This window comes from Heptranchias perlo, chromosome 5, assembly GCF_035084215.1.
Source record: "Heptranchias perlo isolate sHepPer1 chromosome 5, sHepPer1.hap1, whole genome shotgun sequence".
Classification (NCBI taxonomy): domain Eukaryota; kingdom Metazoa; phylum Chordata; class Chondrichthyes; order Hexanchiformes; family Hexanchidae; genus Heptranchias; species Heptranchias perlo.
This window is the reverse complement of record NC_090329.1, coordinates 98,624,436-98,638,862: the sequence shown is the minus strand read 5'-3', so window position 1 is coordinate 98,638,862 and position 14,427 is coordinate 98,624,436. Positions and strand designations below refer to the sequence as shown.

The 14,427-nt window shown below is 42.3% G+C and overlaps 1 protein-coding gene across 2 annotated transcripts in view; it reads left to right on the top strand.

Moving 5' to 3' along the window:
* Positions 1 to 12,856, top strand: part of cfap206 (cilia and flagella associated protein 206) — a 39,074-nt gene extending 26,218 nt beyond the window's left edge. For both annotated transcript variants that reach the window (XM_067984908.1, XM_067984907.1), the window contains exons 9-13: positions 3,759 to 3,957; positions 5,361 to 5,501; positions 8,915 to 9,108; positions 11,413 to 11,544; positions 12,484 to 12,856. In XM_067984908.1, coding sequence (XP_067841009.1) covers positions 3,759 to 3,957; positions 5,361 to 5,501; positions 8,915 to 9,108; positions 11,413 to 11,544; positions 12,484 to 12,717 — 900 coding nt within the window. In that variant the 3' untranslated portion in view covers positions 12,718 to 12,856. The remainder of the gene's footprint in view (positions 1 to 3,758; positions 3,958 to 5,360; positions 5,502 to 8,914; positions 9,109 to 11,412; positions 11,545 to 12,483) is intronic.
* Positions 12,857 to 14,427: the final 1,571 nt, after the last annotated feature.

Here is a 14,427-nt window from a genome sequence, read left to right as displayed (position 1 = left end):
TTCTGTGGTACAGCTGTATCAGTATAGCAGCATGTTGTGAACTCCCCTGTTAAGCTTCCTCTGCGAGTACCCTGTATATTTCCTGAGTTCTGTACAGTAATTCACATCGAAAATGTCACAAAAAAATACAGAAACAACTTTTATTGAAGTTATATGCTTTATTTAAAATGATTGTAATCTGAATGCTGCAGCAAATGTATAGAAGTGAAAAGATTTAGGGGTAGATTGTGGTCTGGGCACGACCGGCCGTGCCCGAACCAAAAGGCCCAAGGATCGATAGAAATTGGGCCTTGGGCCTCTGCTTCATAGTCGGCGCGAGCTGCCAGCACTGGTCACTCCTGTACAGGCAGCTCACCCGAGCAAAGACATCAATGTTGGGCCGCCTGCTTCAACAGCAGCAGCCCTTGACTAAGTCCCGGGGTGGGGTGGGGTTGGAGCAGGCCATGGAAGTTGTGGGATGGGGGTGGGATGTGATTGCGATTCATGTGGGATCGGGGGAGCACTCCTGCACAGGAACGGTTTTTAAAAAAAAATTCACCTACCTCTCGTTGGAAGCTGCGGGGGCAACTGAAGAATCCTGAGCTAGGCCCGCCCAATGTCTGCCTCGCTCATCGCCAAATTTCTTGATGGGGTCATTCAACAGTCGTTGAATTTACATAATTAAAAGGCTTAACGCCTGTTTTAGGCGTTTTTTTTTATTCGTTCATGGGATGTGGGCGTCGCTGGCGAGGCCGGCATTTATTGCCCATCCCTAATTGCCCTTGAGAAGGTGGTGGTGAGCCGCCTTCTTGAACCGCTGCAGTCGGTGTGGTGACTGTTCTCCCACAGTGCTGTTAGGTAAGGAGTTCCAGGATTTTGACCCAGCGATGATGAAGGAACGGTGATATATTTCCAAGTCGGGATGGTGTGTGACTTGGAGGGGAACGTGCAGGTGGTGTTGTTCCCATGTGCCTGCTGCCCTTGTCCTTCTAGGTGGTAGAGGTCGCGGGTTTGGGAGGTGCTGTCGAAGAAGCCTTGGCGAGTTGCTGCCCGGGATACCTCGAAAAGGGCCCCATGTATTTAGCAGTGGGGCCAACACCTGTGCAGATTGGGTGCAGGCCATCCCACTGCTAAATTGATAATGGTTTGCGCCCATTTTACAGCCGAAAAACTGGCGGAACGTATACCAATTACTGTTACTTAATCTTTTACTTCTTGTTGAGCAGCTCTAACTGCAGCACTCAGCTCTATGTACTGTGAAATGATATTTGCCTGCTGCATGCAATATGACTGATTTTCCCACATGGATTTTGAACTGAATGTCTGTTGGGTGCATAGTTCATTCTCTAAATATAATGACTCACATCTACTTATTGTTCAATGTTAAAACTGTAGTGATAATTACTTTGCATTTGATTTGTTAATTTTTTACAGGATGCTTCATTTTTTCAAAATTCAGTTTGTTACTTTGGCTGCCAGGCTTAATTATTTGTATAAGCACGGGCCTGTAGTTCAGAATTGTGACTCACCAATAAAACCACTTTTCCCTCCATCCTTAATTTTCTCCTGCCTCTCCTGAGGGCATTGACTCTTTTTGTTTGTAGCAGGCTATAAACAGGTGGTCAGCTGGCTGTTCGACCAGTATGAGTATCTCCGTTGAGCTTGATACTGCCCTCGCCCAGTGTGCACACAGGCATGTTCTCCAGCAGGACTCACAGGTTTTGGAATCAGGAGCAAGAGCCCCAGCTGATTTTTTTGTTCTCTCTCGACCCAGTGGTGCCTGTATTCTACTTTAAAAAAAAATCTCTTGACAGTGGTCTAATGAGAGTGAGGAACTTAAAGTAATTAAGATTAGTAAAGAAAAAGTACTGGAGAAATTAATGGGACTAAAAGCCGACTGGACTAAAAGCCTGGCTGCAGAGATAGTGGATGCATTGGTTTTGATCTTCCAGAATTCTCTAGATTCTAGAACGGTCCCCGTAGATTGGAAGGTAGCAAATGTTACCCCGCTATTCAAGAAAGACGGGAGAGAGAAAACAGGGAACTATAGGCCGGTTAGCCTGACATCAGTAGTAGGAAAATTGCTGGAATCTATTATTAAGGACGTAGTAACAGGGCACTTAGAAAATCATAATAAAAATCATTAGAAAATCTAATGCAGAGTCAACCGGTTTTATGAAAGGGAAATCATGTTTGACAAATCTATTAAGAATTTTTTCAGGGTGTAACTAGCAGGATAGATAAAGAAGAACCAGTGGTTGTAGTATATTTGGATTTTCAAAAGGCACTCGATAAGGTGCCACAAGGTTACACAAGATTTGGGCTCGTGAAATTGGGGGTAATATATTAGCATGGAATGAGGATTGGTTAACGGACAGAAAACAGAGAGTAGGAATAAATGGATCATTTTCAGGTTAGCAGGTTGTAACTAGTGGGGTGCTGCAAGGATCAGTGCTTGGGCCTTAGCTGTTTACAATATACACCAATGATTTAGATGAGGGGACCAAGTGTAATGTATCCAAGTTTGTTGACGATACAAAGCTCGGTGGGAAAGAAAGCTGTGAGGAGGTCACAAAGAGGCTGCAAAGGGATATAGACAGGTTAAGTGAGTGGGCAAGAAGGTGGCAGATGGAGTATATGTGGGGAAATGTGAAGTTATCCACTTTGGTAGGAAGAATAGAAAAGCAGAATATTTTTTAAAAGGTGAGAGACTAAGAAATGTTGGTATTCAGAGGGATTTGAGTGTCCTTGTACACAAATCACAGAAAGTTAAGAGCAAGCAATTAGGAAGGCAAATAGTGTGTTAGCCTTTATTGCATGGGGGTTGTAGTATAAGAGTAAGGAGGTCTTGCTGCAATTATACAGGGCTCTGGTGAGACCACACCTGGAGTACTGTGTACAGTTTTGGTCTCCTTATCTCAGGAAGGATATACTTGCCTTACAGGGGGTGCAACAAAGATTCACTAGATTGATTCCTGGGATGAGAGGGGTTGTCCTATGAGGAGAGATTGGTAGAATGGGCCTATATTCTCTGGAGTTTAGATGAATGAGAGGTGATCTCATTGAAATGTATAAAATTCTTAGAGGGCTTGACAGGGTAGTTGCTGAGAGGCTGTTTCCCCTGGCTTGAGAGTCTGGAACTAGGGGTCATAGTCTCAAGATAAGAGGTTGGCCATTTAGGACCGAGATGAGGAAAAATGTCTTCACTCAGAAAGTTGTGAATCTTTGGACTTCTCTACCCCAGAGGGCTGTGGATGCTTAGTTGTTGAGTATATTCAATACTGAGATTGGTAGATTTTTTGCACACTAAGGAAATCAAGGGATACGGGGACTGGGCGGAGAAAGTGGAGTTGAGGTCGAAGATCAGCCATGATCTGATTGAACGGCGGAGCAGGCTCAAGGGGCCGCATGGCCTACTCCTGCTCCTATTTCTTATGTTTCTTTAAAATAAATCGGTTAACAACTCCTTTAAAATAGGTGAAAGAGGATGGTCGTAGAGCAAGTGAGGCTTTCATGCACTAATATTAATAGCAGTAATTTCATGGTTCCAGAACCTTCTTGATCTGTATGAAGAGTGCATTTACCCATTAAACAATTGGAGGGGGGGTGGTGGTAACCACTTTTTTCATCCTATGGACAATGTCATACTTTTAGAGTTAATAATGACCGTAGCTTTCTTAAACAATTTCATATTATATCAATAGTGTAATGTAAAATATTTTAAAATCCCTCAACTATATATTGAACCTAATGTAGATTTCTTTTACCTATTTCGCCAGCCTCATTTTATTGCTCTCTCCAACCTGTGGACCTGTTTCCAGGATGAGATGGTGCTGCTTAGCGTCTTCAGCAACTTAGTAACCAACCTAGTTCCGTATTTGGGAACTCACTCACGGCTGTTTCCAGATGGTGTCATTGGGCCCTTGCTGGAGGGAGTAGCGGTGAAAACAGACACTGAGAGATTAATTGAAGTATCAGGTATGTCATACAGGGACAGAAATGTTGTCACTCTGTACGATGGGGGTGGATTTTACAAATTTGATCTCCTGCTGCAGTGCTTCGCGTTCCAGGAAAGCGAAGTTGGAATTTGGGCACAGGGGTCAGCGGGCTCTGCTGGATTATCCGTTCATGGTCACTGGGAGTTTGAATTCATAAAATCTGCCCTATGCAGCTTTTGTTTTTTTTTGTTTTCCTTTCCTGGCAAATAACTGGGAGAATTACTAATGAGAATTGGTTGCAACATCTCAATTGCAACTTGATCAGCAGTATGACATCAGAAAAAAAAAAAATCAACCTTATGTCCAGAATAAACTTGACACTCTTAGGGGGGTAACTTTAACCTTACCCGCCCGGTGGGAAACTGACGGGATCGGATCGGCCACCCATTTTACACCCCGCCTGATTTTACTCTCCATTGATTTTGATGGAAAGTACAATCGGCCAGAGAATAAAATGGGCGGCCGATCCTGTCAGTTTCCGCCAGGTGGGTTTGGTTAAAATTACCCCCTTGTAGTCTTCTGTAGGTACCCTTTTCTTTAAAGGTCATAAACATTTCGATGTTCATCTTTTTGCTTTGGTACCATAACATCAATGACTTAGTGGATATTATAAAAAAATTGATCATGATCTCTCTTCTGATGACAGTGCTCTCCAAAATGCTATCTTGAACGGTGAAAAGAGGGAATCAATAACCATTCCTTGCTTTCATGCAACATGACAACTTACACCTATACAAAACCTTTAACATAGGAAAATGCCCCAAACCAGTTCAGAAGAGCATGAGACTGGAGGGGTTGGACAGTGAGCAGGGGTTGGGAGAAAAGTTAGTGAAGGTATCAGAGGCAGAGAGGTTTGAGGCTATGTTTTTGTCAGCAGCTGGCCTATAATAAATGTTATTTTAATGTAAATGTTGTAGAAGTGCACACTATCAGTAGGAAGCCTCACTGGCCGAGTGCATATACCAGGACATCACGGATGGATAAATCATGGGGAGCATGCCCACAATTTTCTGCAATGCTGCCCACCAGGTGTGCAATTTTGTAAAATCGGTCCTAAGAAGTTAATGTACAGAATTACGTACAGATGGCACTAAACACAGAACTTGTGGACATCTTCCATAATTGTCTGCACCATCATTTAAAATCTATGTTTTTTTTCTGCCTGATGATATGAGGCACTGTACGTGCTGGTACAGAAATTTTCTATCCCCTCGAGCATTAACCTCTAGTCTGTGCTGAGTTAGTGGATCTAAGCCATTGCAGTAGGGCTGCTGCTATTGACCTCAATGCATGATTCCCACTTCTGATCGTTATCCATTGACTTTTCCAGTAGATAATATACTGAATAATACACATCATTCCTTGTATTGTTTTGCTATTCAGCAGATAGAATAAATCCATCAAACTTCAAGAATCGGGAGTGGATCTTTCCAGAAAGCACACTAACTTATCGCCAACTGATTGTGCAGTATCGAGGATTCTGTGCCTACACATTTGCTGCAAGACACGGTCTCCTTCTGAGAGGTATACAAGATGTGCCGGTCACCTTTTTGAGTTGAAACTATTTGCTTAATTCATGAAAAGCTTTCTGTTTGGTCCGCATAGTATCTTGTGTCTGAGAGGGCACGCAGGCAACTGTCTCTGAGCCCCACCAAGTTATGAAGTGACTGCTAGTTGATGCACAAGAGCTGGTTATTAGTAGCTCTCCTTCTATGGTGGTGGTCACCCCGACAACAACTTGCAATTATATAGCGTCTTTAACGTAGTAAAAAGTTCCAAGACGCTTCACAGGAACGTTATCAAACAAAATTTGACACCGAGCCACATAAGGAGATATTAGGACAGGTGGACAAAAGCTTGGTTAAAGAGGTAGGTTTTAAGGAGCGTCTTAAAGGAGGAGAGAGAGGTAGAGAGGCGGAGGTTTAGGGAGGGATTTCCATAGCTAAGGAACTAGGCTGCCGAAGGCACAGCCGCCATTGGTGGGGTGAAAGAAAACAACTCTCCACGTCGCAAGTCTCTAGGGAAAACCTAGCCTCTGTTTGATACTGTCCCACATCGGCCTGCCTGAGATTAGAAACTCAGTCGAGTGGAGAATCATGGGTACAAATTCAGGTCCCACCACTCCATGGTACTACAGTACACTGTATCGTCATGCTACCGGATGACACCATTTTAGCTTATTTTAACTTTACTTGTCTTTAACTTTTGCTGCTAAAAAGAGGTCTCTGCACAGTTAGGATACAAAAGACTCGGTTCCCTCCCATAAGCATGTTCTGACCGATAACTATCCTATTATTTATTTAACTTAAATAATCTACTTGGATCGCCAAATAATCTGAAAGTCGAGAACATACTCCTATCAGTAACCTGTGTAGGGGTTTCTGCACTTGTGACATGATGAAGACAAGGCATTATGACAGCAAGATTGGTGATGTCACGGGGAGAGCACTTCTACACAAAAAAATGGACCGTGCAGTCCTGGCGTGGGCATTTGTGCCCCAGTGAACAGACCATGCATGATAATGCAGTGCCATTTCATTTAAATATTTTTCTGATGCTCTCAGTGCATGATATGCTGGGTGCACCACATGGGTACTGGGCCAGAATATTGGGTGTCAGCAGCCAGTGAAAGGTTGCTGATAAAGTGTGCAAATATCTCCTCCATTCTCTTCCTGCGAGTGGTCAACTGACTTCCAGGCATAGAACGCCTGAACGCCCTTGACACAGAACTTGCGTGTTTTGATTTGTGTCTCATCATTGTCACCCAAAAACGGCTCCATTGGACACTGGAGAGTACACTTTTGCTAATTGACAGTCCTGGCGCGCAGCTCGATTTATGGAGCTCAGGCAGAGAATTCAGGCACATGGAATTCAGTGGGCCTCGCCGATTGTGCCATCAATTAACTTTTAATGGGCAGAAAGTCCTGTGAAGTGTGCTAACCTCTACGCCCGAATTCCCTGCATGAACGAAGCTCCACGTGAATTTATAATATCTGTTAATTTTTGCCAGTGACATGCCCTGCCAACAGGAAACGTAATGTATGACCAACAATGTGATCCTTCTTCATAAATGCTGAGCTTCTCTACTGTTCATGGTAGAGCTTCAGACAGAGCTACGGGAAAATAGTTTAGGCTGGTTTGGAATAATTTTTTTATTAGAGTTTGACTGAAATATTTTTGGGATTGGAGCAAAATCAGAAGCCACAGAAAGATAGAAGTTAAAGATCAAACTGATTAACATACATTTTGTAACTTTACTAAGGTAGCTTCATTAGAAATGCACCAAGGGAATACTGTAGATGGGTGGGATAGATGGACTAAAGGTCTTCTTCCTGCCTGAAATTATTGCTTTGTAAAAATGATTTTCTGGAAAAACAAGTTTAATAGTTAACCTTTCGAAGAGTACACAACTGTTTCTGCACCAACATTGAAAGACCTTCAGGTGTTTCTTTATGGAAAAGTGAGAATTCACAGAACAGGGGTTACAGCAGCATTGTTTGTCCAGGCGTCCACGCTACATGATGGCATAAATGTCTTTCTTTTGTGAAATTATGGGAGACTGGTTCATGCCTATAATTTCCCAGCCGGAAAGGTCTGGAAAAGCCCATATCCTAACTGGCAACAAGTCCCGTTCACCCATCTCTGTGCTCCTCCAATTCTGGCCTCTTGCACATCTCCAATTTAAATGGCTTCACTATTGCTGGCTGTGCCTTCAGCTGCCTAGGCCCTAAGCTCTGCAATTCCCTCCCTAAACCTCTTCACCTCTCTACCTCTCTCTCCTCCTTTAAGACGCTCGTTAAAACCTACCTCTTTGACCTCACCTGTCCTAATATATCCTTATGTGGCTCGGTTTCAAATTTTGTTTGGTAATGCTCCTGTGAAACACCTTGGGACATTTTACTACGTTAAAGGCGCTACATAAATGCACGTTGTTGTTGTTGTTGATGATTATCTCAGCCATGATGGTGGAATCACCTGTGGGGGTGTAACACCTGAAATTGTCAAGACTGTTACTGTCTCTCTTTATGCTCTTGTGGTTTCCGTGTGCTTTGCACCATTCCCAGCTTAGAGGACAAACCTTCTACAAAGCCTTTGTTGACGTCACTTTACGACCAGACATTAGGGGCTGCATGAAGGCAGAAAGAGATGATTTTCCTAAAGTTTTCCTGCCTCTTTGTTGGGAAGTGTCCGAACTCCACTTGGTACCTCCCAATGATGCTGGCATTGGCTGAGATCAGTATTTTGTGGACACCAGGAACAATATTATCATTTAGTTTATAAGTTTCCCTTTGTTTTGTTCAAAGTTATTTTTTTTAAAAAGAAAAAAAAAATCTGAGAACATTGAGCATCTCATCACTGTTGCTCCATGTCAGGCAGCTGATTGGCTGATTGTCCTTTTGAGGTTTAACCTTGTCTGATGATGTAATTCACCTTATAAGGATGAAGACCTGTTATTAAAGGAAAAAAGATCTGAGAACTCATTACTGCTGCTCCATATGAGGCAGCTGATCGGCTGTTTTTTTTAAAAAAGTAATTTACCATGTGACCAACTGTGGGTGAGATCCCTGCTTCCTGCTACTTTTCATTGTGATAATGCTTCCCTTTCTGAATTAGCTGTGGCTATTCTGACTGATTTTTTTATATGCATGCCAAGTACTGCTGTGACTATGTAATAAAAATTTTATTTTTAATTTCATTTCCTGATGTTGGGTTTCTTTAACATTTTTTCTATTGATTTAATATTTTGTCACTATTCACGGGAAAATAACACAGACTTTTGGCATTTCAGTTGTAAACACACAGAGGGGCTGTTGCAGGCAAAAAAGAATGCAGCACACACAGATCCCATGTAACCATGTCACGTGAGCAGCAGGATAATGGGGTGTAAAATATTTTATAGGAATGACCTCAAATAATCTGTTCTTTATTTTTTTCAGGAAATCCAGACATTGGAATTCTTAAACATCAAGAAAAATATTACAGCTTCTCCTCAAAGGAGGCTGCCAGCGCTTTTGCTCAAAAGCCTGATTATTACATTGCCATGGCAGCAGAGGAAGCTAAGCAATCTCCAGAGCTCATTCAACTGCTGGAGCTCCATCAGCAGTTTTCCTCAGTGACTCCCTATGCACAGGTATCGCAACCTTAAATGATGCTTCTTGAACCGAGTTGTTTGCAGTCTCTTGTTTAGTTCCAGCGGGATTACAGTTCCAACCTCCAACGTTCAGTCCAATAAACAGAAAATAACCTTAATACTGCCAGCATCGAGAGCACAAAAATAATGAGCAAAACACCAAAAATACTGAGTTTCTGATTTTAAAAATTCAGTGGGTTAAATGCATTTTTTTACTCCTCTCACATTTAAATCTTCAGACAAGAGGCCATTTCTCTCAAAATATTTTTTATTTTGCAGCCAGACATTTTTGTGCACCTTTTTATTATTACAGCTCAAATATCTAATGTTCTGGAACAAGATACTGAGTACCCGATGATCATATGCACAAAGTAGGAAAGGGAAAAAAAGAGACGAGCTAGAGACGTTACAGAGGGAATAAGTGAGCGAGCAATGGAGAGAAGTAGAGACAGCAAAGTAAAAGCGAGAATGAGAAGCGAGAAGTACTAGGGACCGTAGCGAGAGGAGACTACAAATTTTCTGTTACTTCAAACAATGTGGTTGACTATTCCAATGCTTTCCTGGCCGGCCTCCCATCTTCCACCCTCCATCAACTTGAGCTCATCCAAAACACTGCTGCCCACATCCTAACTCGCACGAAGTCCCGTTCACCCATCACCGCTGTGCTCGCTGACCTACACTGGTGCCCAGTCTGGAACGCCTCGATTTTAAAATTCTCATTCTTGTTTTCAAATCCCTCCGTGGCCTCGCCCCTCCCTATCTCTATAAACTCATCCCAACCCTCTGAGATCTCTGCGCTCCTCCAATTCTTGCTTCTTGCGCATCCCGATTTTAATCACTCCACCATTGCCAGCTGTGCCTTCAGCTGCCTAGGTCCTAAGCTCTGGAATTCCCTCCCTAAAACTCTCCGCCTCTCTCTCCTCCTTTTAAGATTCTCCTTAAATAAGCTTTTGGTCACCTGTATCTCCTTACGTGGCTTGGTGTCAAATTTTGTTTGATAACACTCCTGTGATGGGCCTTGGGATGTTTTATTATGTTAAAGGTGCTATACAAATGCAAGTTGTTGTTGTTCTCCCCTCACTACAGTTAGCTTGGTCTTGGATGCCCATAAGTTCAAATATCAGATTTGTCATTAAGGGTCTTAAAAAAAATTAAAATAAGTTATAAATAAGTTATTTTTCTCATTTTAAACCAGAAAGTTTCCTTACTCAGTAACTATCTGTTATTACAGAAAGAAGGACATACATTCACATAGTGCCTTTCATGACCTCAGGACATCCCAAAGCGCTTTACAGTCAATGAAGTACACTTGAAGTGTAGTCACTGTTGTAATGTAGGAAACATTACAGAGGAAGCAATTTTTAAAATTAAGAAGACAATAAACTAAATAATTAATTTCACTTATATTTACACCTCTGGGCAAAATGAAGTTACTGAAGTTGCTGCCTGCATTGCCTCAAAGCTGGCTATGGGCATGGACAGCAGGCGACCTTTCTTAGCTCCAGATTCAGACAAACCGTCATTGAAATACTGCATTGTAGGCATGATTGCACAAGTTTTTTTATATGTCAGTTTTATACTGGGTTATAACCAATCCTTGATGGTAAACATGATCAAATTCCTTCTTGCGGTCAATGAAGACTTTGTGGAGCTCTTTCTTCTCCTGCTGCAGTTATTATTTATTAACTTTGTCTGTTAAATGTGTAAAACATGTAACCTTTACGCCACCAGCAGCTCCAGGAAATTTCAGCACTAGGACAATGATGCCAAAGCAAACCTACTGTTACCATAATATAAATGGTAGGCTACTAAAATAACGAAGGCAATTTTAAATAAGAAGTTTTACACTGGCAATAAAGGTGCTGTAATCAGCCCTCAGTGGCCCTAGTCTAGGGAAGGGAGAAATATCATTCAGGGTTCCCACTCCTTATTCCTATCTAGTGACCCATGCTGGAAGGTGTGTACAGAATCAGACTTGGTTGTGATGCAACCTGTGGTTGAACAGTCTATTGAAGCTCATTATTCTGGATCATACATGAAGAATGGCCATTTAGGCAAGATACTGAAGAGCTGCCAGCATCTGTCTTCAAGCAAGGAGAAAAGAGGAAAATTTCAGTATACTTGATTTTCTACCATATTTATAATTTCTTTAAAATAATACTTCGGGGAGGGGGGGTTGAGGACTAAGACAAGCAAGCTATTTCTTAGAATTCAGGCAGTACAGAACAAGTAATCTTTCCACAATTTGTCATAATTTTTCAGTCTGGTGTTTGTTTTTTTCCCCCTTTCCTTTCTAAATTCTAGGCAGAAAAATGTTTGCAATCCATCGTAAAACGTGACAACAGCACACAAACTGACACTCACATCCTGGAGCCCAACATCGTTCAATCATATGAATGGAATGAGTGGGAGTTAAGAAGGAAAGCAATGAAATTGGTTAGCATGCCTTTTTTTAAAATTACATTTGCCAAGATTTTGAAGTTGTACCCCACCAATCAAAGATGCAATCAGCTGGAGATATCCATTCTATCTATCTATATAAAAAAACAGTACACCTAGCAAGGACAGGCACCTCACTATGTCACATTCCAGATGTCACTTTGTTACAGGTGCAATGCAATCTTAAAACTCTGAATGCTTCTCAGCTGCAACTTGAAACTGACAAGCAAATTTTCATTGTCAGTTCCCTGATCAAACAACAGTTAAACTCTGATGGATCTGACTCTATTTTGCCTACTAACAATGAGATTATGTGGCCTTAGCAGCATATATATTATACATTACATGCTATAACACTCCTCCTTTATAACATAGCATATCACCTGCCTTACTGTGAGCAACACCATGGGAGAACTGAAAGTATATCTATAATATATTAAAAGTCTTGCATATAATATGCACTTCCTGTAAGTATCACACTTACTTCCTGCAACACTTTCCCTGTCGTACTTTGTAACACCCCAACAGTTACAAAACAACTTACCTTCTGGCTTACCATGAGCAGTGCCACAGAAGATTCATATGTACACACACATGTATCTAGTGTGTACTTTATCCATCACACTGTCATACATCAGCCATCAAACATGCAAATTTCACCCGATTGGCTCAAATTTGATGTTCAGAAATCAGAACTCAACAGACAAGCATCATACAAATCAGCAAGTAGCAAGCAGGAATAATGAGTACTGTGGGCAATGACTGATGTCAAAAGACAAGCTGCAAATTAATTGAATATGACAATGTTTTTGTTTTATTCATCGCACATTTATCAGACAGATTTTGTCTCCACATAAAATACTGCTAACAAAACTGTGGAACTGAATGTAATTAGGCCACAGAATAATGGCGTTTTGAATTCTTCAATTCCTCAAGGCAAACCTGCGCCAGAAGGTAACTCGTTATATGCAGACAAACCTCAGCCACATGAGAAGAGATAACGCCTCCCAAGTCTACCTTCCAAAGAACAAGGCAGTACAAACAAAACGAGAGAATTCCAGCAATGTGCCCAGACCACAGGTCTTCTATGCTGGCTTGCGTGGAGGAAAAATTACAGAACCTACGCATGTGATCAAATTCAACTTAACAAGAGCTATAGATGAAACATAAAACCGAACTTCTCTTGAAAAAAGAAAGCTTAATTCATCAATCTTTCTAACTAAATATTTGTGTTGGTTTCAATTAACAAATTTAGTGTTAAAACTATTAAAATGTTTCTACAAATTAAATAAAATTCTACAGTTGGAGATGGCACATTTGGGAGCTATAATCTTGTGTTAATTTCTGCTATTGCATTATAAACATTTTAGCAGCATATAAGTTACCCTGACAAGCACCAGCACAATTTTATGTGGTTTTCAATAAACTCGTTGATGTTGATGATGTCAGCCACAGCCAGGGACCACTATTAAATTCAAACAGGCAGCAAAACCACTTGAGGAATTTTTGAATTACTGGGGCCTAAATTCGATAGCATCTCATAACAGGTCAAAATGGTCGGCGCACTGGGCTCACGTGCCAGGAGGGAGAGGTCCGAGCACCGTCCTAAATTGTTGCCGCGGACCTCATTGGAATAAATACAGCGAGCTGCGGGCGCCAATCGGGTGTCATACATTCACCTGATGCAACTCGCCAGTCGTGGGGAGAGGGGGTAGGCAAATCGGAGGGGTGTGGGTGCGGGCCGGCAGTGGCCTGCGGTATTAATGTGGAGGCAGGAAGAGGACTCTCGCTCCGTCTGGCTCCACATTAAAGTAAGTTTAAAAAAAACTTACCTGCCAGTTTCTTTGGAGGTCTCCAGTGACCCCTTTAAGGACATCTCGTTAGGCCGCTGTAGAACTTTAAAATCTGGGTAGAACTTGCACAGTACAGGTTCTGCCTAGTTTAAACGAATTTAGAAAAAGAGTCCTGAAATGGGCACAGGACCGTCATTTCAGTATTGAAGTCAATGGAAATGAAAATCGGGAGAGATGTGTAACGGGTGGCTGAATCGATAATTGGCCTTTTTACACTATCACCCAAAGTCAAAATTACCCCCATGTTATCTTACAATTGAGCTAAAGAGTCTTGCTGTTGTGCAGATGTGTCTTAGGGCTCTTGGTCAAGGTTGTCTTCTGCCTGCTCCATGGTGAGGCCCTTTTTTAGGGTGAGTTATGTTGCTGATAAATTCAGTGGTTTAGTCAAATAATGCAACTGGTGCCTGGATGATGCAACTGCAGGTTGGGAGGTTTGGCAGCTATCTTTTTTTATTTCTTCATGGGATGTGGGCGTCGCTGGTGAGACCAGCATTTATTTGCCCATCCCTAATTGCCCTTGAGAAGGTGGTGGTGAGCCGCCTTCTTGAATTCAGTGGCTTGCTAGGCCATTTCATAGGGCGATTAAGAATCAACCACATTGCTGTGGGTCTGGAGCCTCTTGCTGTTGCCATCCCTAGCTGCCTTTGAGAAGGTAGCAGTGAGTTGCCTTCTTGAACTGCTGCAGTCTGTGTGGTGAAGGTACTCCCAAAGTGCTGTTAGGGCGTTCCAGGATTTTGACCCAGCGGCGATAAAGGAACGGCGATATATTTCCAAGTTAGGATGGTGTGTGACCTGGAGGGAAATTTGAATGTGATGGTGTTCCCATGCCCCTGCTGCCCTTGTCCTTCTAGGTGGTGGAGGTCGTGGGCTTATTTGGTGCTGTCGAAGAAGCCTTGGCGAGTTGCTGCACTGCATCCTGTAGATGGGACACACTGCAGCCACAGTGCGCCGGTGGTGAAGTGAGTGAATGTTTAGGGTGGTGAATGGGGTGCCAATCAAGCGGGTTGCTTTTTCCTGGATGGTGTCG